This window comes from Periophthalmus magnuspinnatus, chromosome 11 (genome assembly GCF_009829125.3).
Source record: "Periophthalmus magnuspinnatus isolate fPerMag1 chromosome 11, fPerMag1.2.pri, whole genome shotgun sequence".
Lineage (NCBI taxonomy): Eukaryota > Metazoa > Chordata > Actinopteri > Gobiiformes > Gobiidae > Periophthalmus > Periophthalmus magnuspinnatus.
The window spans coordinates 7,880,040-7,903,611 of NC_047136.2; the positions used below are offsets into that span (position 1 = coordinate 7,880,040).

Below are 23,572 nucleotides of genomic sequence, written 5' to 3' on the forward strand. Positions count from 1 at the left end.
CAGACCTGGCAGGCCCAAGCGTATTGTGAGGGTCTGCTGGGAACGTCTGGCGGAGCCCTCCGTCAGGGGGGTCTTCAACTCCCACCTCCGGGAGAGCTTCTCCCTGATCCCGGGGGAGGTTGGAGACATGGACTCCGAGTGGGCCATGTTCTCCACCTCTATTGTTGATGCGGCTGCTCGTAGCTGTGGTCGTAAGGTCTGTGGTGCTTGTCGCGGCGGCAATCCCCGAACCCGGTGGTGGACACCGGAAGTAAGGGATGCCGTCAAGCTGAAGAAGGAGTCCTATCGAGCCTTGTTGGCTCGTGGGACTCCTGAGGCAGCTGATGAGTACCGGCAGGCCAAGCGTGCCGCGGCTCGGGCGGTCACAGAGGCAAAAACTCGGGGTTGGGAGGAGTTCGGGGAGGCCATGGAGGAGGACTATCGGACGGCCTCAAAGAGATTCTGGCAAACCGTCCGACGCCTCAGGAGGGGGAAGCAGTGCTTCACCAACACTGTTTACAGTGCGGGTGGAGAGCTGCTGACCTCGACTGGGGATGTTGTCGGGCGGTGGAAGGAATACTTTGAGGATCTCCTCAATCCCACTGTCACGTCTTCCGAGGAGGAAGCAGAAACTGGGGACCCAGAGGCGGACTCGTCCATCACCCTGGCTGAAGTCACTGAGGTGGTTGGCAAGCTCCTCGGTGGCAAGGCTCCGGGGGTGGATGAGATCCGTCCTGAGTACCTCAAGTCTCTGGATGTTGTGGGACTGTCTTGGCTGACACGTCTCTGCAACATCGCGTGGCGGTCGGGGACAGTACCTGTGGAATGGCAGACCGGGGTGGTGGTCCCTCTGTATAAGAAGGGGGACCGGAGGGTGTGTTCCAATTACAGGGGAATCACACTCCTCAGCCTTCCCGGTAAGGTCTATTCCAGGGTACTGGAGAGGAGAATCCGACCGATAGTCGAACCTCGGATTCAGGAGGAGCAGTGTGGTTTTCGTCCTGGTCGTGGAACACTGGACCAGCTCTATACTCTCCATCGGGTTCTCGAGGGCTCATGGGAGTATGCCCAACCAGTCCACATGTGTTTTGTGGATCTGGAGAAGGCATTCGACCGTGTCCCTCGTGGTGTCCTTTGGGGGGTGCTCTGGGAGTATGGGGTCCGGGGCTCTTTGCTAAGGGCTGTCCGGTCCCTGTATGACCGGAGCAGGAGCTGTGTTCGCATTGCCGGCAGTAAGTCAGACCTGTTCCCAGTGCATGTTGGACTCCGCCAGGGCTGCCCTTTGTCACCGGTTCTGTTCATTATATTTATGGACAGAATTTCTAGGCGCAGCCAGGGGCCGGAGGGGGCCTGGTTTGGGAACCACAGGATTTCATCTCTGCTGTTTGCAGATGATGTTGTCCTGATGGCTTCTTCAAGCCAGGACCTGCAGCAGGCACTGGGGCGGTTTGCAGCCGAGTGTGAAGCGGCTGGGATGAGAATCAGCTCCTCCAAATCCGAGGCCATGGTTCTCGACCGGAAAAAGGTGGTTTGCTCTCTCCGGGTGGGTGGTGAGTCTCTGCCCCAAGTGGAGGAGTTCAAGTATCTCGGGGTCTTGTTCACGAGTGAGGGAAGGATGGAGCGTGAGATTGACAGGCGGATCGGTGCAGCGTCTGCAGTGATGCGGTCGCTGTATCGGTCCGTTGTGGTAAAGAAGGAGCTGAGCCGGAAGGCGAAGCTCTCGATTTACCGGTCAATCTACGTTCCTACCCTCACCTATGGTCATGAGCTTTGGGTAATGACCGAAAGGACAAGATCGCGGATACAAGCGGCTGAAATGGGCTTCCTCCGCAGAGTGGCCGGGCGCACCCTTAGGGATAGGGTGAGGAGCTCGGTCACACGGGAGGAGCTCGGAGTAGAGCCGCTGCTCCTACACGTTGAGAGGAACCAGCTGAGGTGGCTCGGGCATCTGCTCAGGATGCCTCCTGGACGCCTCCCTAGGGAGGTGTTCTGGGCATGTCCCACCGGGAGGAGGCCCCGGGGAAGACCCAGGACACGCTGGAGGGACTATGTCTCTCGGCTGGCCTGGGAACGCCTTGGGGTCCCACCGGAGGAGCTGGAGGACGTGTCCGGGGTGAGGGAAGTCTGGGAGTCCCTGCTTAGACTGCTGCCCCCGCGACCCGGCCCCGGATAAGCGGAAGAAAATGGATGGATGGATGGATGCTATACTCACAGAGAAAAGGCCTCCCACCAGAAAAGTTACATAATGCACCTTTAAACCTTCCTTTAAGGTGGCTGTGCAGTGAATAGCTTATGCACTGAAACCAAATTAATTGACTGTCTTGAAAATTACATATTAGAATTTCAAAAACCATATTGCCATATAATTTCTGACTTTTAAAGATAATTTGATTTATTTGTTTGTTCATATTTTTCAGAACCACTGTATGACCTGTATCTTGAAGGGTATAAGCCACATGCTGATGAATCTTTATGGCCTCTGTATATGGCCTACATTATGATTGCACAATGCCCTTGTGGTGGTCTCTTTTCATCCACTGTGAATTGTGTGCCCTAATGTTATGTTCACTCTTAATGATGAGTTGGTTGTTTAGTTTTGGAAAGCTGATTTGTTAACAGGGCAGTTCAAATGCTGACTCAGATAAGTTTGAAACATTTTGCAACCCACCCAGTCACAATGCAACCTTTTGAAATGCAGATTTAGAAAGTCTTAGCAATGCTCTTATTTTTCAAACATGACATCTAAAAGTGCTTAATCTGAACATCGCAGTCTGAGACATCTTATTCATATTCCTAATGTGCTTCATCTAACATTCAAATACTAATCTAAAAACATGTTGTGCTTCTCTGAGTGTTTCCGACAATTCATCTTGTTTGTAGCAGCACCTTTAGAGGCAGCGTTGACATAGGAAACCAGTTTGATGGCCTGCTCTGCTGCATGACAACAGCACTGTTCATAGAGACACTCACACATCAATCCAATGTGACTCACTTTATCGTGGGACGTTCAAAAAGAAAAACTGGCCTAAAAATAACCGCCACCTTTTCCCAATGGAACCTGTAGGGTGACCTTTGCTCGGGCCTCTCATGATGTGGTTTTGATTGGTGTCAAATGTCCGTCCATTGAAACTAATCATTGAGAAATATGTCTCCTCATATTGTCACAGAACTTGGTTCAGAAGTTTAGACCTAGAAGTTATTAACCACATCAGGTGGTTCAAATTCTTTTTAAAGAACACTGTGTAACCTGTCTGATTGATATATGTGGCACTTTTGAGTTCTAGCTGAAAGTGAGCGGAAACAGCAGAACATCATGACGAAGCATCACAACAGCGGAACAAGCCGAGAGTCCAGTTGAGAGAAAAGCACAGACATCTCCCTCGTCCACAAATGCACAAAGCTCTTCCCTCTGCACGTTTGGCTTCCACCCAAACCACAATACTGACCTGTGATTGGTCTGAACCACTGGTGGCCCGGGCACAGTTTCAGCAGCGGGAGTCTGGCCAGATGGGTTCTCGTGAGTTTGTGAAATATCACAAGAATGCATCTTGCTGGCCAGGTTAGCAAATAATTGTTTCATAACAAAAAGATAACATTGTTTTACGGGACTTTTTACAATTTGTATTCATTCTCCAAACTTGAGTCTTTCGCAAACTGTGGCAAGGGGCAAAAGTAGCACAGAATGTTAAAAGGGTCATTCATGGAAGTTAGTGGATAAATGTCCCCATAGTTGTTGCATCACCTGCAAATACATTTTTCTATCATATCAATTTTCCACTTTTTACAGCTCAAATGCAGCACTGCCTGATGCTATGCTGCAGTTTTTTACTTTATTATATCCTTCACCCATCAATTTCTGCATGTAAGTCCAATCATTGTACTCATGTTGCACACTTTTCTCAGTGATTGCACAGTGTTGCTGGACCTGTTTGTTGCCTCCACCAGGCGCTGCAGTTCACTGTGTGATGTTGTTTACTAGGGCCAGCGCTGCTGTGGCATATTTTATGTGAATACTGCTTATGGCTCCACTCGGGCTTTATATGAGGGTGAGTCATAGAAAGAGCCAGGCCAACGGGAGGGAAAATACAGCTCTGTCAGATATGGTCACACACCTGGACCTGAACATCCCCTCAGTAAATTTAAGCTTGGGAAAAAAAACTGCCACTAACCACATGTCTAATGCAACACACACACATCATAGATTGAATTATACCTGTATGGATGCTTTTTTCTACATTTGACCAATTGTGCAGCCTGTCAGAAGCAGCGAATGTCTGGAGTGTCAAAATGGCTAAAGGAGGATTTTCTTTCTGTGCATAAAAGCGTCCCTGGTTGCAATGATGTAGAAGTCTTCTAGTATATAATAAAGTTCCATATTATGCAGTTACAGTTACCATGTAGTGTTTTAATTAAGCAGATGTTCAAATTTGGGTTTTCTGGGTTTGGCACAGACTGGTTTGTAAAGCCTGTAATGCTTTAGAGGAGAACCAGTGCATTATATTATACTAAGGCTCTGTTATAGGCAATATATTGGTCTTGTTTTTCAAGATTAGAAACCCTCAAAGACTCCCTGAGCAGAGTGAAGCAGTGTACGACAACAACCTATCCCCGAGATGTGCCATTTAACGGGAGGTCCATGGTGTAACTGTTGGTAATGAGAGGGAGACATTGAATCAGTCCGGTTAATGATTTTCTAACGCGTGCTTTTGATGAGACGCTCGTGATAAGCCGCGCGCTGATTTCTTCATTCCGCTTCACTATCAGCACAAAATCTCCCATTCATTGCACGAAACGCTGGATCGGTTACAACATCGCCACAAACAAGACACACAAATAAGCGCGCGGCAGAGAGGTAATAGTTTCATCAGAGCGCAGCAGCGGAGTAGAGTCAGAGCTGTTTGAGGATTGCTCAACGCTTGTGTCACCGGGAGGAGGAGTGGACTGGGCTGCTTAGGGCGGAGAGAAAGCCGAAACATCAGTCACTCACTCTCTGGCGCTCCGGGAGTGTGGGGCTCTCTCTCTCTCTTTCTGTCTCTGCTTCTCTCTCCTGTCTGTCAGCTCTCCTTAACTACTAAGTCACTTCTGAGTGGCAGGTACCTTGTGGATTTTAACAAGATAAAGGAATGGAGTCCAATGTTGTGAATTGTTTCTAAGTCTTTACGCACGACGTGTTGTCATGGCACACCGCTCCATCAGGATGAACTTGCAGTGGAGCAACAGCCCGGTGACGTGCCTCCGTTATGGGAGACCCGCAGCTCACAAACGGCTGGACTCGGACGACCAGCCTCCAGCCAAATCCCCCAGACTGAGCACTGAAGCCGGGGACACGCATAGTCTTATTTATGGATCTTCTCCCACCTCACCAACAACCCCGATCCCCAGGAGCCCCAACCCGCACCAGGGACCGTCCAGGATAGGACCCTTCTTGCTTCTACCTCTATCAGAGCGGGAGAGTACCCACAACGCCATAAACACGGACACAGGAGAGGAGCTGCTGTGCAAGGTATGCGCAATCCATCGTCATTGTGCAATTTCTCTGAATGAGTGGTGTTTCGAGACAGCGCTGTTGCTCAACAGCCCGTCTGCCGTGTATCATCACTGCGAGGCATTTTCTTCACCAAATGTGTCACACTCTACGTAGCAGTGTTACTTCACTATTGGGATATTTTTATCTATAACCACATTACACTGCTGTTAACAAATCAAGTGGTCTTATGGGACAATCAACTTTATTTGTACTAAAGTGCAATACGTCATGGTCCCTTAAAGGGACAGTAAGTGCATCATTTCTGCGGTGATCCGGGCACTGCGCGGTCCATGTAAGGTCTTCAAGGTGTCCTGCGACATCCGGGACACATTTATTGTAAATTAAAAGAGCCATACAAGATTAAAATACATATAGGTAGATAGTAAACATTAATGCTAAAATCACTTAGCAACGAATGCTTATTTCATCCATGGACCTAGATGGAACATATAGTTCAGTTGTAGATATGGACATGTACAGTTTGCTCCACTGGCCCAGTGCACAGCTCAATCCTCTTTCACACTGTGGAAATCCGTCTATATGCTCTTGCTAAACCCCTGTATTGATCTGTTATCAGTAGCTTCCTGTTACTTCACATCACTGTGTCTGTCCCGTCCTCAGGTGTATGACATGGTGATGTACCAGGAGAAGATCCGTGCCTATGGGATCCTGCCCGCTCACAGAAATGTGGCTGGTGTCAGGGACATCGTCCTGGGCGAGAGGAAAGCCTATGTGTTCCTGGACAGAGACTTTGGGGACATGCACACTCTGGTGAAGAGCTGCCGTAGGCTGGATGAAGATCAGGCCTGCAAGCTCTTCCAGCAGGTGGCACTAGCAGTGGCTCACTGTCATCAGAACGGGATAGTGCTGGGGGACCTCAAGCTCCGCAAGTTTGTCTTTGCAGATGAGAAAAGGTGAGGGACAAAATTATCTTTAAAAAATTAAGAAAGAAGCCATCTCACTGTGGGACCTGCTCAGACCACATTTTGTATGTAATTTGACTGACTGATTGAGATTTTACATATTATGAGCTAGTGTCTTTGATACTGATTTCTGTATTGAAAAGATCAGAAGATGTTCTTTTTATATGTTGGATAAGCGGGAATCTCCAAGTCTGGTCTTATAGTTGCAGCACATTTGAAATATTCTTTCAGAGTGCTATTTCAAAAGAGGTTTGGTCAACATTTCAGGTTTGGTTAACGGTCTGCTGTTGGGTATATCAGTGAATGCAAAGGCAGCAGCTGATAACGTGGGCCATGTAGTGCAGGTTTGGATGTAGGAGGTTCTCCTGAAGGAGAACTGTGCCTCTGTGTCTGTCTGTATTTCTCACTGTCTGTAGCTCGGGTTTGTGCAAGCGTGCAGTGGGTGTTCTGTTGGCAGAGCTGCGAGACGAGGCTGCTGAATGAGACAATCAGTGCCTTCTGTTGTCTATAACTTCTGAATGTCTGCATTAGTCATTATTACTTATTCATATGTGACATCATAAATATGCAGTACAATAGTTGGTAACAGGAGTCTATTCATATGCACTTTGAAGTTCCTCCCACATAGACACAAGAGAGCTGTGTGCTGAGGAGGACTCACAAAACGCCGCTTGCTAAACTATTTGTCGTCTCTTTGGCCTTGCGTCACATACTCTTCCTGTAAGACTCCCTCTCTCTCACTTTTCCTAGCGCATTTTTCCCCTCAGCTATAACATTCTCCAGCCGTGACCTCTGGATGAGCAGGGTCACTCTATTGGATGAATGGAGGCAGACAGCCAGTGAGAAAAGTTGAAGTTGCTTGCTTCCTCTGTGACAGCTATCCCACATCAACAGCAATGAGTCACAGTGTATGTGTAATGCAAGCTTGTGCATGCCATATATGAGTGTTTCTATGTCCGCATTGCACATTCAAAGCCATGATGCAGTTTTTCCATGCGTTCTCAAATGATGCTCTGTATTAATCAACATGTCAGTAAATGGGTGATCACAGTGCCCACTTGACCCTGAAATTATCAGATCCTTTGACCTCATGAAAGTTAAAGCATGTATTTGTACTGCATTAAACATAACACATTTTGCAACATATAAATAGATTAGATGAGTTATCTAATAGGTGATTTGGCTAGATGGCCAGCAAACCTGCTACTGACCTCTAGAGGCTGGAGACCTCTAGAGGCTGGACTTTTTTTTTTGTTTAACTCACTCATTGGGCTCAAAGCTTGCACTAACAGCTTAAGCTTGTAGAGTTCAAAGTTGTCAATAACTTCTGTAAAAATGGACTCATGAGGCATGTATTTTGAGTTGTTGTTTCTGACTTCATATTTTGTCATAGAGTTTTTTCCCACCTCCCAATCAGAGTGTTGTCATGCCAATAATTATAATGTGATGCAATGTCTGTACCAGCGATGCACATCTCTGGTCAGATCATGAAATAAAGCCACATCACACTGACAGAGATGAGTGCCCATTGGCAGCACTCAGAGGGCCAGTTTAGGGAAGGTGACTAGCTGTGTGAGGCATGCTGCTTCACTGCTGCCGGGCCAGCCTTCCCGTGCGTCACCGATGTGGCAACAGCCATTTGAGGGTAATTATGGGATGGCTGGCGCCGCGAGTGTGGAGCCCAGGTGCAGATAGCCTGGGCTGGAGAGGAGTGAGAGAAGATATGTACTCTCAACACCAGGATGAGTCACTCTCTCCACCCTCCAACTTGATTTCTCGTCTTCCATTTCGGTTGCTATCGCACTTATCAGTGCCACTATCTGTGTGTTCAAATATTATGTTCTGTTATAACCACTCTGGTGTCATCTATGTCTAATCACTCAGAGTGAAGTCTCAAAATAGATTCATGATCCAGCTCTCTGCTTATTTTGTACAAGGTCAACCATTTTATAGCAGTCAATTTGTCTCATCCATTTGTCCAGTGTGTCGAAAAAAATCCTCTTATGCAATAGTTATATTTGCAGCAAACTTTCCCATAGTGTAGTAAAGAGTTGACAGAGAGACAGTTGTGTGCTATCCCCTACATTCTCATAGATCTAAATGTGCTCCTGGTGATTAACATGTCTAAATATAGTGGTGTGTGTGAGCAGAAAGCGGGGGGAGGGGCTGTGGGGGACCTGTGTTTGTACTGTATGGGGTATATTTACTAAAAGTTTGCATACGTGCCAAATGCATTGGACACGGTAAAAAGCAGATGTAGTCGAGGTTACCGTCTCTTATAGATATTTTACTGAGGCAGCGCATATTTTGTTCCTGGGACCAAATAAATATGCAAAATTTGACCAAAATGTGCAAAAAAGAAGGCAAAAATGCAGGTGAAGTTTAGCGGGCGCTGCTTGATTTATCAAGACGACAAGAACAAAAACTTTGTGGAGGTTTACCAGCACAAAGACAAGTGTAAATGATCTCTGGAGAGGAAGAGCAATCCTTTAGCTCAGATGCTAAACTCTCTTTTTCAGAGTAAACTGCAGTAGGAATAAGAGGTGCAATTTCTGATGGTAAATCAGGTGCAACACACCCACAAACAGCGCATACAGTTTTCAGTTTGCACTCATAATTTAGAATCTGACTTAGTAAATCTGCCCTTATGTGTGTTTATGTGGAAACCTGCTTATGCAGCTCTGCGTCTCAAACTCTAGGCTACTTGGAGTTCACTGGAGTCTGGTGAGAGTGATTTAGTCCATTGAACAGCGTGTGGCTCAGGGCTAAACAGAGGAAGTTTGTTTTTCCATGATGGCATTAAAGTTGCACGGACATGTTTCACATTCTGCCATTAGCACATTACTTGTACTGTACCATGAGGATTTTGAGACGTGTCTTATATTTTAACAAAACACAAATAAAATTGAATGTTGTTGTTTTTACAGGACTCAGGTGAGACTTGAAAGCCTCGAGGACTGCCGTGTTTTGGAAAACCCAAAGAATGACTCCATGTCAGACACACACGGTTGCCCTGCTTACGTCAGTCCGGAGATCCTGAGCGGCTCTGCTCCATACTCAGGTAAAATGGCGGACATGTGGAGCCTGGGGGTCATGCTGTACACCATGTTGGTGGGCCGCTACCCGTTCCACGACCCGGACCCTGCCACACTGTTCTGTAAGATCCGGCGGGGCCAGTGCTGTGTGCCTGAAGGCTTGTCTCCTAAAGCCAAGTGTCTGCTGCAGAGTCTGCTGAGGAGAGAGCCATCTGAGAGACTAACTGCAACAGAGCTGCTCGCTCACCCCTGGTTTCACCAGCCACCATCACTACAGGAAGTACTGCCAACAGAACAGGAAGTGATGTCAGCAGAGCAGACAGTGCCAACGTTTAACGTGGAGAGAGATGAGGATTTGTTCTGTTGATGGACTCGTGTCAGACTGAGGGACCAAAAGACTCAATAACCGGGATCTATTGTTGTTGTTTTTTTTTTTACATTGGCACTTTTCAGATCTCTGTCTGTGTACTGGTGTAAATACATCCTCAAGCATTTTTGAAATATCCACTGTACTGTATATGTCTTTGTGTTACTTTCTAAGGGCATTTTCACAATGATTTTCATTGTGTTTCTAATCGTATATTTTTATAATATATTTTGGTGCTAAAAGTGTCTCAATGACTTCAGATCTGGACTGAGCGCACACATGAGCAGACAGGGGCAGAAGGTAGGGGCAGACGGGGCAGATGACAGGAGCAGACAGGAGCAGATGACAGGAGCAGACTGGTGAGAGTGGGTTGTAGGCTCTACCGTATGACTCACGGGGTGTCTGTAACAGAGGAACTGTTCGCACAGGCGGATGTGTTACTCTGAGTGTGGCAGTTTGACCAGAGCCAGAGCAGGGCATTACAACCTCACACTCACACAGAGGCTCTGAGTGCAAGACTCTGATAGAGAGACTGCCACACACAGCAAGAACACCAGGACAGGCCTGCCGATCACAGACAAATATCTATTGAGTAATTCTGTTCAATGTCACTGTTCAAAAGTGTATCAATGTTTCATGTGAGCATCCAGAAACAACTCCATAAGTCTGTATTTGGCAATTGTAAACCAAATTCCATTATTGATGAAACTAATATCCTAGAGTGAATAATTGTAAATTTTAGATCATGTCCAATAGAAGCACATTGGAGCGGTTCTGGTCTGTTGTGCTGTGCTACGTGAACAGCGCCGAGTGTGGCCCCTGTATCACTGTGTTGTATAAACTCTGAATCAGGTCTGGCCCTATTTGATGTTTCTTGTGACTCAACACTTGAGCTGTGGTTTGACCTCGGCTGGAAGAATCTATTCTGACCGCTTCACCTCCAAATGGAACTTTTATAGTACTTTTTATTGCTGTTAATTCGTTGGGGCATAGTCATTAGCGCCATGACAATGATGTGCCATGAACTCGGGGAAGTTGCGTTTCAGTGACGTTTAGCTTCACAGGCTTCAGTTTTGTTTTGGTAGTGTCAAGTCTGGCACATCTGAGAAACGCTTATTTAATTTCTCACATAAATGGCTCCTATGAGATACGTAACACTTTGCTTTCGTCTGCATTTGGTGCCAGATAGGAACCAAATTGTGAAAATATATTTGTAGTTGAAGTAGTTTCAGTAAATGTACATTATAGAGTTAGACATGCATCTCTGTGGTGTATTGAACTGACACGGGTGCACAGACTTCTTATTGCACTGTGACATATGTATTAGTGACACAACCTAGAGACTTGTGGTCTTACAGGTTACACAACATACTGTATGTATATTCATTGTATAGACTGTAAATATGTACATATGTTTATGTGTGATGCTGTTGAAAAAAAATCACATTTTAATAATCCCTTGCCTAATAATCCCTTTGTTATACCCTTCTTCTACACACCTCCAGCTTACTGCTCCATTGCATGCTTTCAGTGTTTTTTTTTTAAAGAGGAATCTGATCCAAGTGGCATTCAAGTCTTCAATTTTCCATAATATTTTTAACACTGCTTCACATTTATAAGAAATCCTCTCACCATCTCTGCACTTAACAATGACCTTTCCACAGTGTGCCATTTACCCCTCACTCAAATGTCAATAGAGGTTCAGGGTCTCCTCCTGGAAACACCTCTACAGGTTAAGTAATCAAAAGCTGGATGCAGTTTAGAGAAAAAATATATCTTGTTTTTTATCACATGCCACGTTAGCCGGTGAATCATAGTTGGACCTATAAGAGCTTGGCGTGTCTCCACCCTCCCCGTGTTATGACTACCACAGGCATGACTGGACGGGGCTTGCGTAATCCCAGTGTAAGTGAAGTACATACCTGCTTCACTGTGTGCGTATATAAATGAGGGCAGGATTCAAATGGTTGTATAAGGCTAATGCTAATAGACTATGAAGAACAAAGATAATGTGTGTTCTTTTATAAACACAGGGCTTAGTATTGTGCAATAAGTAATACTCATATTGTACACTAAGGGCATTTACACTTCCTGTTTAAACAATATATCTTTTAGCCTTCTAGATCATATAATTTGGTAGAGATGCCTATCTATTGTTAGACCATTAAAGGTACAATATGTAACTTTTCTGGTGGAGGTTGTGCCCCTTGCTTGTTTCCATAGATAGATGTTATTGCTTTGTCTTGGCTGAAATGTTCCACAATATTGTATTGGATTAAATGTATCTTTCTTCATGGAGACAAGCAAGAGACACTACCAGGACAAGTGACTGATCAGATCTGTGGAGAGGTGACCCAACTCACAGTGACAGTGTGTGTGTGTGTGTGTGTGGGGGGGGGGGGGGGGGGGGGGGGTATTTTAAAAAAATAAATACATAAAATAGATAAATTTAATGCCATTCTGTGGAAGCTACCACACAAAGCAAAAACATACAGTTACATAGTGGAGCTTTAAGTAACAAATAAGGCCAACAGATCATTTATGCCAATTATATACACTCAAAATATTACATTCAAAATTTATGGTGTTTTTTTTCCCATCAGAAGTAGGTTCTACATTACAGTCTACATAAAAGCCGAGTGTATAAGTAATGATTACAGAAAATGAAAGCCCGGTGTGTGTCTGTCCTGCTGGGACCCTGTCAAGTCACTGATTGCCCAACCATGGTCCCTGAGAAATAGGCCATGCAACATTTGAGTTTCATTTAGTTGCATTGGCAGTAATCCTACACACTATGTGCACTAACAGGACTCGACAGAGAGTTCCACCTTGCGTGTAAACTCCCTAATATGCCATCATTCATCTTACCTAACCATTCTAATGTATTCAGGGGAAGAGGTGGACTTCCTCATGACGTGCATTCCCCGGTTTTAACACCCTTGTCGTCAGATACTTCCCTGATTTACAGTGACCTCGTTCGAGGCCAGTGTTTTTATAAACTCTTCAACATCATATGAAAGAAATAAGATCAAAATATAGCCTATAAATATCACCTCACCGTTTCTTGAACACAATCAATACAAGAGACTCACTGTGGGATCATGTTCAGATAAGTTTATTTTCCACAAAGGTTACAATAACAGTCTGAGATAAGTCTGTGGCTATGTGAAAAACTACTGATATTGTGAAATAAGCCTCCCTAATGGAGGCTTTTAATGTTACCCTTAACCAACTCAACTGTACTTTCGACTTACTAAGAAATCCCCCACAAATATATGTGTTTACCCAGGAGTAGTAAACAGGAGCCCCTCTGTCTCCCACTCGCACATCTTTGAGCAGGTTCCGTAAATGCTCTATTATTAACACTGGAATTACATTGTTTGAAATGAGGACGACGATGTATTGCACCAAAGCACCTGTTATTACTTCCCTGAAATCACTGACATCCAAACAATGTCCTGGTGCAATGGAAACTCTTTCAATGTTTAAACTGTGAGCAGATTTATTTTGGAAAACAGATGCCTTCGGAGGTCTCACAGTGGTTCGCAGAAGTGCAAATGCTTTGTAAAGTGGCTGGTATTGTGATGTGACGTGTTCACAAACAGAGATACTAAGGATTCATTCAACGCACGGTGCGTGATCTGGGCTGCCCTCCCGTGGACAGCATAAGAACTGCACTGGACAAGGAAAACACAAATTCATTCATTAAACCTTTACGAGCTTGTTTGTTACGTAATGTGTTCACCAGTTATCGTCGTAAATAGGCATGCAACAAGAGTTTGGCAAGATAGAAAATCTAGGCTTGTGAATTTGCACTAGATAGAATATGTAGATGAGCATATTTTAACTATGATGGCTTTTGTGAAATTTCTATACACAAGGCATCTGTGCTACAGCCAGCCATTGTCTCCTGTTTTCTGATGCACAGAAACAAGATAAAAGGTCTGTTAGTCACAATTAAATGAGATTTTAAGTTTGCACTCTTCACTTCTGATTTCACTTCACTTTGTGGTGCACCACTGCAGGAGGCAAATACATCAGAATGATTTCTGGGTCAACAGTCTCTCCAGCACAGACACGAGGAGCAGGAGTCAGTGATGAGGACCTGGAGATTCAGCGTTATCCTCAAAACACTGTTGTTCAGATTAAAATGAAAAAAATGCCTTATTGTGACTCACATTGGACAGTTTATTAGACATTGGATCTAGGACTGTTTAAATAGACTGTAAATTATAATCACGCCACGTCAAACGAATAAACCACCACAAACTTCCAACTGGGTCTGTACTAAAAGCAGTCACTGTGAAACTGAAGACAGCTTCAGGGGAAGTCGAACTTTCCAACAGAAGTTTATGACACAAATTAGCTTTATTCAAATAATGAATGATTAAACATAAGTCCACTAGATGGCAGTGTTTTAACATTTACAGTTTTTGTGACTTAATTTGATCCTCCTTCAGGCGACACATTGTGTTTATATCACACCCATGTCTCTTTACCACATGACATGAGTAAGGAGTTTAATAAACCTAAGGAGACTTAATAAACTTTATGTAAAAGTGTATAGCACTTGTCACTTTTTACAGATAAAAATCACAAAGTGCTTGCTTTTATAGAGAGTAAGTAGGTTGCCTGCACCAAATTACAGCAAAGATTTTTTAAATATATATATATATTTTTTTAATATAGAGCCGAAGTAGCTCTTAAATTGCTGCCCGGGTCCTATTTAATTATTGGATAAATAAAATGTTGATTGATTGAACCAATTGAACCAATATATATATATATATATATGTGTGTGTGTGTGTGGGGGGGGGGGGGGTGTATAAGACAACAATTATTTATAAATTCACCAATTCACCAAAAAGTGCAAAAAAAAACCTAAAGTTTAAAACTGAAGACACTAAGGTACTCTATCTCACGTTGTTGGCTTTGCATCTCATTGAGTAAAACAAAAGGTCTTGTGTGTTCCAGGCAGTGATCTGATCTCAGCTGGAAACCAAAGAGGTAAATCTCTCTAAAGCCGTGCTTTTAGTCATGACTCAGTGATTAGTGGACACCCACTGCAGCAAATTCAAATACCTCATAAGAGAATGATCAAATAAACACATGGATTTATGGACTTGTTTCATGAATCTGTTACAGAATAACACAGTGCTCTTCAGGGGGTCTAATTTGGACTGCATGGAGATCTGAGATTTTAGGAAGAATTTATTTTGGTTCAATTTTGTACTGAAAGAATACAGTCCTGTCTATTTCAAATTTCAAAGTCAACTTAATCAAACATTTATTTGTAGAAGAACATTTCTATGTGTAAACTATCATTTGGACCCCGACACTACTGCACATTCTTTTAGGGACGCCGAGGGAAAAACTTTGGGCAAGGCAAATGTATTTGTATAGCATAATTCATTCACAAAGCGCTTTACAGAATACGAAAGACATTCAAATGACAATACAAACAAATCAAAACATATATTATCAGAGTAAAGAGTAAAAACCTTTCAGTCATATGCACAACTAAACAGAACTGTTTTGAGCCTGGATTTAAACATTGTCAAAGTTGAGGCCTGTCTCACATCTTCAGGAAGATTGTTCCAGGTTTTAGTTGCATAAAACTGAAACGCTGATTCCCCATGTTTAGTCCTGACTCTGGGCACCAGCAGGAGGCCGGTCCCTGAAGTCCTCAGAGTGTGAGATGGTTCATATGGCCAAAAAAGGTCACTGTTTAGCACAGTTAATGCTAAACTTGAGCTTCGGGAGTTTGATGTGAGCTGGCTTTATATGTTGTCCAAATTGGAATCAACAGGTGATTTGTAAATAAAATGCTTTTCTTTTCACACTTGGATTAGCGCTTCATTAGTAATAGTAGCACAGACAGTAGACCATGTCAAACTGAGCCAAACACATGAGACTTTAGGAGGATAGAGTGACTGGTGACATCCTCTCCCTCCTCTCCCCCTCCTCTCCCTCCTCTCTCCCTCCTCTCTCCCTCCTCTCTCCCTCCTCTCTCCCTCTCCTCTCCTCTATGAACACAGAGAAGTGACCAGGATAATATTTCAATACTTTACATAGCACAAATACTTAGCTGAAGAAAACCTCATTCCACCTCAAACCTCATCATTCCACAGCCAATGAAGACAAAAACACCATACTTTAGACATAAGATCGGACATTTTATTCAAGCAAAAATAATTAATAAAACAAAAAATCCATACTAAAATGTACATTTGGCAATGCTACAAATTCTTAAAGGTCCTATATTACGCTAAATTGATGTTAGAATGTTGTTGCCTCCTCGAAAACATTCCCAGAATTGTGTGTAGTTTCATTCACACATGTTTGAGTACCTCTATTGTTAGTCTGTCTACATCTCCAAAGCTCAAAATGCTCTGTTACACCTCGTGATGTCATGAAGCTGGAGGTTTCAGGTTAACAGCTCCTTTTACACTTTGGCAATTCCAGGGCTGAAATAATCCAAGTGATTCTAGTGAAGGCACCTTTCTTAAAAATCCCATGGCTAATCACAATAAACCAACCATCCAACAAAAACAAATGATCAAACGAGATTAAATGAATGATCTTTGGCTGTATCTTAGACTCTATAAAATTCTGTGTTCCCTCTGGATTTTGTTTTCAGCATCTCAACAGGTGAAAGTGTTCAGAGATAGACCACAAAAGTGTCCACACACTTAAAGAATGATGGACAAAATAAAGGCCTTAAGAGGAAGGTGCAGAGAGGAGAACAAATAGTGTAGGGTGTGTGCACAACAGAGAAAACTGACAAGACACAGTAAGTGAGGATGGAGAGGCAGAGAGAGAGAGAAGTGGGAAAGAGAGCTGGAGAGTGGAGGAGAAAGGAGGAAAGAGGGGAGCAAAAAAACAGGAAGAGGAGAGAAAGGAGAGGATACAGAGGAGGAGAGAGAGGGGGAGGAGAAAGGAGGAAAGAGACGTAGAGAAAGGAGGAGGAGGAAGAGACAGGAGAGATGATGAGAGAGAGGAAGAAGGAGAAAGAGGAGTAGGAGATAGACAAAGGGAGAGATGGGGAGAGAGAGAAAGAAAGAGCGAGAGGAAAAAGGAGAGAAAAATGGGAAGATTAGAGAAAGAGGAGGAGAGAGGAGAAAGAGAAAGAGAGAGGAAAAAAGAGGAGACAGAGGAAGCAGGAGATGGAGGTGCGTGGAGGAGGAGGCGTAACATCAGGCAGAAGTGTGCACTTTGCATGGTTCTTCTCTGTGGGTGACTTTAATTACTTTTCAGCACTGCTGCTTCTGTCCTGGTCATGAGCTGCATGGCCCGACTCTAACTGCTGATTATTGGCCCTTTGTTTGGGCCCCTGCTGCTGTCAGCCTGTAATTACATTTGTACTAGAGAGCATTACGGCACGTCACTGAGCACAACGCCACGGACCCTGAGCCTGACTACTGCGTGTGGCCAATAGTCAAATGGTGAGACACTACAATGAGGAAAACACATTCATGACCTTTAAAGCCATAGTGTAAGTCCTAAAAAGTTTGGTTTTTTTAAAACTTAAAAAAACATGGGTCCTGTCCACAAACCTGTGCTTTTATACTTTTGTAATATTCCACAGTATGACATAAAACTTATTTATCTCCACAGTGAATGTTCCGGAGTATGGCTTTATCTATTCCTGGTGACAGGCCAAAAAAAGTTACATACTGCACCTTTAAGATTCAAAAAAACAAACAAGGATACACTGTGATATTTCACAAACATTCACATGTATTTGTGCATTTACAACATGTCATCTTTTCAATGGACAGTCAGTGTCTTTGGGAGAATCCAAAAGATATTTCACTTTTTGACAATATTGGCTGAATGCAAACATACACAGAGACAAACATCTCTTTCATTTATTGGGAACTCTAAATGTTGACTGAAACAATCTTGTCTGTACTCATTTGTGTTTGTGCTGTGAACACTTAATACCACAGATTGAATATACACTGTTGTTGTTATTGTGCTGGCTGATTCCCACACTGATCTCTGCCTGAATGGACAGAATCCTTGTTGTACAAAGGTTGGTCTCCAAGCAACCGAGGGACTGGCCTTGAGTTTTCCCAGAGCTAAAATCACTACTGACAGGAAGGATTTCTAAGTCACTAATATGTCACAAAAACATGTCTCACCAATCCTTATTATACCACACATTTACAGACAAATGCTGGAATAGACTCTACAGGTCTACTTCAGCCTGGTTTAACACACTGAGATGACTTTCACTGTTGCAAGGACTTTGACATGACACCTTAGTCAAGGTGCAGTTTGTTATTCTGCTTCTCCATTTAAATCGAGTAGACTGCTCCCCTGAGGCAAACGCAGACAGACAGGTGTTTGTGAGACATGTTCTGCAACTCTGCAAAAAACACATGTAAACAAAGCGACAACTGGGTACTGGATAGTTTTGCTCAAGTTGTTTATATATTTTACATTAAATCGCATGTATTTACATGGACATGAGGATAAACATGGGTTCAAACTAGGACTAAACCAGAACAAATCTAAACGCACCCTTTGTAATAAAAGCAGTAGCAGGTCTTTTTGCCTGACTGGCATGCCAGGCCCATGTTTAATAATTTCTCAGTATTACACTAGCTGCCAAAAGGAAGGACAAAATCATTGAAAGAACAATAGTTGGAAATTTCCTCTTCCTCAGTTATTCCATCTGCCCCATATCCCATAAACAGCTCCACCCCTGCTCCTGAAAACCAACTATTATCCTTCTGATTGGCTACATATGAACTCAAATCAGCGTTAAAGTAATTGTAGATTATTTTAATTGTTCCACTGCATGACTCTATTAGATTACCTGCTGCTAAAACATCCGTGTTAATCAGTGCGGACGTGATCTTTTATTTATTTATTTATTTTTTGTAATCAAGTTTCTCTGCGCGCTGGATTTGCAGAGCTTTGACATGCACAGTAGGTAGTGAGTGATGAAATAGCACCTCGTGAGTTTGAGCCTATTATTGTGGGCTTTACTCAAACTGTGAGCACAGCGAGTAATGCAGCACAGAAACACCAGCATGAAATAAGGACTATTCATTTTGCAAAACCACCATTATTTAACAAACAATAGTCTATTACATTATATACTCAAATATATATACATTTGAGAGTTATTCTTACGTGCAACGTCAAAACCATAGGGTGTATGTTCTAGTTACAGTGAATAAAAAAATAAAACTTGCTGGGATAAATTATACACAAGATTATGTATTAGGGACCCACCAAGATCTTTTATACTTGCTTGTCACCATGGAGATTTCATTGCTTTGCCTAGAGTGGGCATTAAACTATTATACCTATGGAGAAAAGTGTGTGACAGTTTGCAGGTCAAATCTGTGGAGAGAGACATTCATAGAGTTGAGAGTTGTTTCTTCCAAATCTGTATGGTTCCTCCTACTAAACAAACTCAAATGCTGGCAGTGTCCCTTCAAAGTACTTATACTAATGACAGTGTGGTGATGGTGGGCTAAAAGACACAATACTTCATCGTGCGTAAATCCCAGTTGAACATTTATCTGAACAAAATGCTCCAAATTCTCCATAACGCATGACACATTGGTCACTCATTCACGCACAGCAGCCTATATTCTCGTAATATTACGACTTTTTTCTCATAATATTACCACTTTTTTCTTGTAATATTACAACTTTTTTCTCATAATATTACCACTTTTTTGTCGTAATATTACCACTTTTTTCTCATAATATTACCACTTTTTTCTCATAATATTGCCACTTTTTTCTCGTAATATTACCATTTTTTCTCGTAATATTACCACTTTTTTCTTGTAATATTACCATTTTTTTCTCGTAATATTACAACTTTTTTCTTGTAATATTACAACTTTTTCTGGCTTCGACTTTATTCTCGTAAAATTATGACTTTAATGTCGAAATGCTATGATTTTATTCTCATAGCGCCCGCATAATTTTTTTTTTATTTAAGTAACCCCTATACTAAAAAATTCAAATGATTATTTAAATATCATGAAACAATTTATATGGACCAGATGTGTAAAATGGCAGAACACAGAGTGACAGAAAGAGTGAAGTTACACCTGTAACAATATGGCAGCTGAGGTGATTTATTTCTTCTTCATTTTAGTGGCTGGGTCAGATCTCCTGATAACATATATAATAAATGATATAAAAGGGAAGAGCTGAGTTAATCCTGGCCATTTGTGACAAACATAGTGCTTAAAATAAAGTTGCAAGATAATACAATTCATGTATACAGTGAACAGTGGACAGTTGGACAGCTTCTGCACCTGGCCACTAGAGGGTGATTTATTTAGAGCCAATAGAACAAGATAGCTTTGCGTATTTGCCAAATTAGTAATTAGTGAAAGCATATGGACATTCTCGTCAGGATGGTTGGAGTTCTTATGGAGTCAGATTTTGATGAATCACATCACTTCTTGCATTTATTTCAGCTCTGACCTATAGCTATCTTCCCCATAGGGAGTCAGTCTCATATTATGTGCACAGCAGCCCAGGGTGAGTGCGTTTCAAGGTGAGGATCTAAAGGGCTGTGTGTCTGGTTCTGCAGACATCGACCTCCAACAGTTTGTGTTACGTCTGCATCAGTTTGGTGTGAAATAATGAGGCTCGTCCCTTTCTAATTTCACCCACAGTTGTTTAACAACTGAAAAAATTTAACTTCCAATACAGAAACACCTAATTAGAGAAAGTGTAAAGGTCAACTGTCACACAGCTGTTGTGTCTACATGCCACACTCAGCATCTGTCTGTTTGAGCAGAAGTCTGAAGCTCATTTGGTCTAATTCAGTCCCCAGACTCAGAAGTGATAAGGAAACAGAGTTTTAAAGAGATAACTGTATCATACGGGTATGACCGGACTGCAGCCAGTGCGGAGCTGTCCAGCTCTGCAGACGAGTCACTTGTGCCTCTCTAAAGCAGAGCTGGTGACAGCGCCTGCACCTCTCAGAGCATCATTAGTGGTGGAAGCAGGGCACACTGACAATCTGTGTGAGCAAATGGGCTGTGTGAAGAGACAGGTGAGAGCTGAGCCGCGCTCACACCACTCAGGCTCTGGCTGATTAAGTCACTGGGGGCACAGTCCCAGCGGAGAACAGGCCAAACCCAAATACAGCCGGTTTCACGCTGCAAATGTGTGTCTTTGATTACCTCCACTCTCAGACAGGACCTGAACTCCTGATGACACATGAGGTACAGTGATCGATGGATCCATTTGGACAGAATGACAGTGACGTGAACTCAGGGCTTCACCTCAGTCCCACCTCTCAGACAGATGGCATGTGCCATTCAGAGCGACTGTCACCCACAGCACCTGTGTGTAGTGAACATTACTCTGTGCTGAACATATACTGTCTATAGCACTGCACATACTGTTTATGACACTGCACATATACTGTCTATGGCACATATACTGTCTATAGCACTGCACATACTGTTTATGACACTGCACATATACTGTCTATGGCACATATACTGTCTATAGCACTGCACATACTGTCTATGGCACATATACTGTCTATAGCACTGCACATACTGTCTATGGCACATATACTGTCTATAGCACTGCACATACTGTTTATGGCACATATACTGTCTATAGCACTGCACATACTGTCTATGGCACATATACTGTCTATAGCACTGCACATACTGTCTATGGCACATATACTGTCTATAGCACTGCACATACTGTCTATAGCACTGCATATACTGTCTATGGCACATATACTGTCTATAGCACTGCACATACTGTCTATGGCACATATACTGTCTATAGCACTGCACATACTGTCTATGGCACATATACTGTCTATAGCACTGCACATACTGTCTATAGTACTGCACATATACTGTCTACGGCACATATACTGTCTATTACACTGCACATACTGTTTATGTCACTGCACATATACTGTCTGTGTCGCTGCACTGTGGCCAGTCTGAAATGATGACACCCATATGCTCAGTATCAGGACAAGCCAAGAGCACACCATTATGTGGCATTTACATCCTGTCTTTTTCCAGTCCAATAAAGTGAAGAGTGTTATACATGTGGGACAGTCATAAACACTTCAGAAGCATCCTCAACATTAAGACGACAGATAACCCTTTGTTGTACATTTAAACCATGATAATCACACACTATTTGGTTTTCATATCTAAAAAGGTTGATGTGAGAGAAAAGTCAGAGCAGCCCTTTTGGAGAATGACAGCAAAGCAGATGGCAGTCATTAAAAATCTCTACATGCATTCATAACTAATCTGAAAATTTCTAATGCTGCATGCTAAAATTGTGTGTTTTTTAAGAACATGGCACTTTGAAAAGTAATTACTCTGGCAGCCTCATGAAAGTTGCTGTAATTTTCTTGTTTATGAGGGAAATTGTAGCGGGACGAGCAGAAGACACAGAATGCAAATCAATTTGGAGCACTGCACTTCCACATTTTAGCCGTCTCTGTTGTCAACTTTATTTGGTTGAAAAGTAAAAGGAAGATGAAGTGTGTGAACTGTGGAGAGGAAGTGTGCAGCAGTGTACACAAAGGGCAGAGTGTGATGCTGATGGAGGCCTGTGCTGACATGGGATCACATTTTATAAGTTAGCATTTATTGTTACTGAGATGTGTGATACAGATCTTCATTTTACAAGATATTCGGGGGGTTTTTTGTTGCACTGGTCCAATTATTAATGCTAACTAGCTCAAAGGCTTAAAGGTAAAGGTGTAGCTTAAAGGTAAAGGTGTAGCTTAAAGGTAAACAGAGGTCAATAAAGAAGCTCTATGTCACTTTTCTGATAGATGGTACACCCCCCACTTGTTCCAAAGTATCTATCTCCATGGAGACAAGCTGGTGCCACCAAGTTATAGTTCTGTTCTGCGGAGAGGCGGCTCCACTTACACTAATATGCAAGGTAGATAACATCAATGCCATACTGTGGAACATTCCAGGCAAGGCAATAACATCTCCACTGAGACAAGCAGGTGGTGTAGCATCCACCAGAGAAGTTACGTGCACCTAATCTTGCAAGTTAAATTATGTCAAACAATAGAAAGATCAGATGTTGTGCTTAATATTAGACAGATTAGATATCCAGTGGCATTTATATGAAGAGCAAAGTTAATGATTATTTTTTGTTCTTTTTAATCACATAAACAAGAGAAAATGAGGCTCTTGGCTCGGTGTGTCCTCTGAATCACCAGCGCTCTGCCCCTGCGTCCTTTGATTTAGCGGCCTAATGGTGCGTTAAGAGTGGTAGGTTACAATATGGTAATGTGGCTTTTACATTTCAAAGTGACTCACTGCTTCCCACACCACGAACACGGTCTAAACTGTACAGTCGAAAGAAACTGGTGCTAAAAAACAATCACCCAATGACAGCACAGCTACAGTAATGAACAACTCAATGAATGTGATCTTGGCTTCAGATAACAAGAAAAATGGCCAGGGCTGATTCAGAAGAAGTGCCAAACACGGCTGCTGTGGGGACATCAGCAGCAGACAATGAAGCACCTGCCTCTCGTGTGTCCCAGGCCGCTCAGCTGCGCCACAAACAGCAACAAAGAGACCTCTGCTCCCGGCAACATCCACCTCAAAACACACATTGTGAAACTGAAAACACAAAAATACATGCATTTTCCAAACAGTCAGTCACATTAGTTTAACTTCAGACTAATTTGGTTAAAGGTGTAACATTATGACATACTGACATAACATTATGT

General features: G+C 43.0%; 2 protein-coding genes across 2 annotated transcripts in view; both read left to right on the forward strand.

The window, feature by feature from the left end:
• The window catches only part of adnp2b (ADNP homeobox 2b), a 177,797-nt gene that overhangs the window by 68,274 nt on the left and 85,951 nt on the right, over nucleotides 1-23,572 (forward strand). The window lies entirely within an intron of this gene.
• trib1 (tribbles pseudokinase 1) lies at nucleotides 4,874-11,288 on the forward strand. The gene is made up of 3 exons (XM_033975035.2): nucleotides 4,874-5,482; nucleotides 6,128-6,420; nucleotides 9,357-11,288. The coding sequence occupies exons 1-3, from the start codon at nucleotides 5,156-5,158 to the stop codon at nucleotides 9,829-9,831; spliced, it is 1,095 nt and encodes a 364-aa protein (XP_033830926.1). The 5' UTR covers nucleotides 4,874-5,155; the 3' UTR covers nucleotides 9,832-11,288.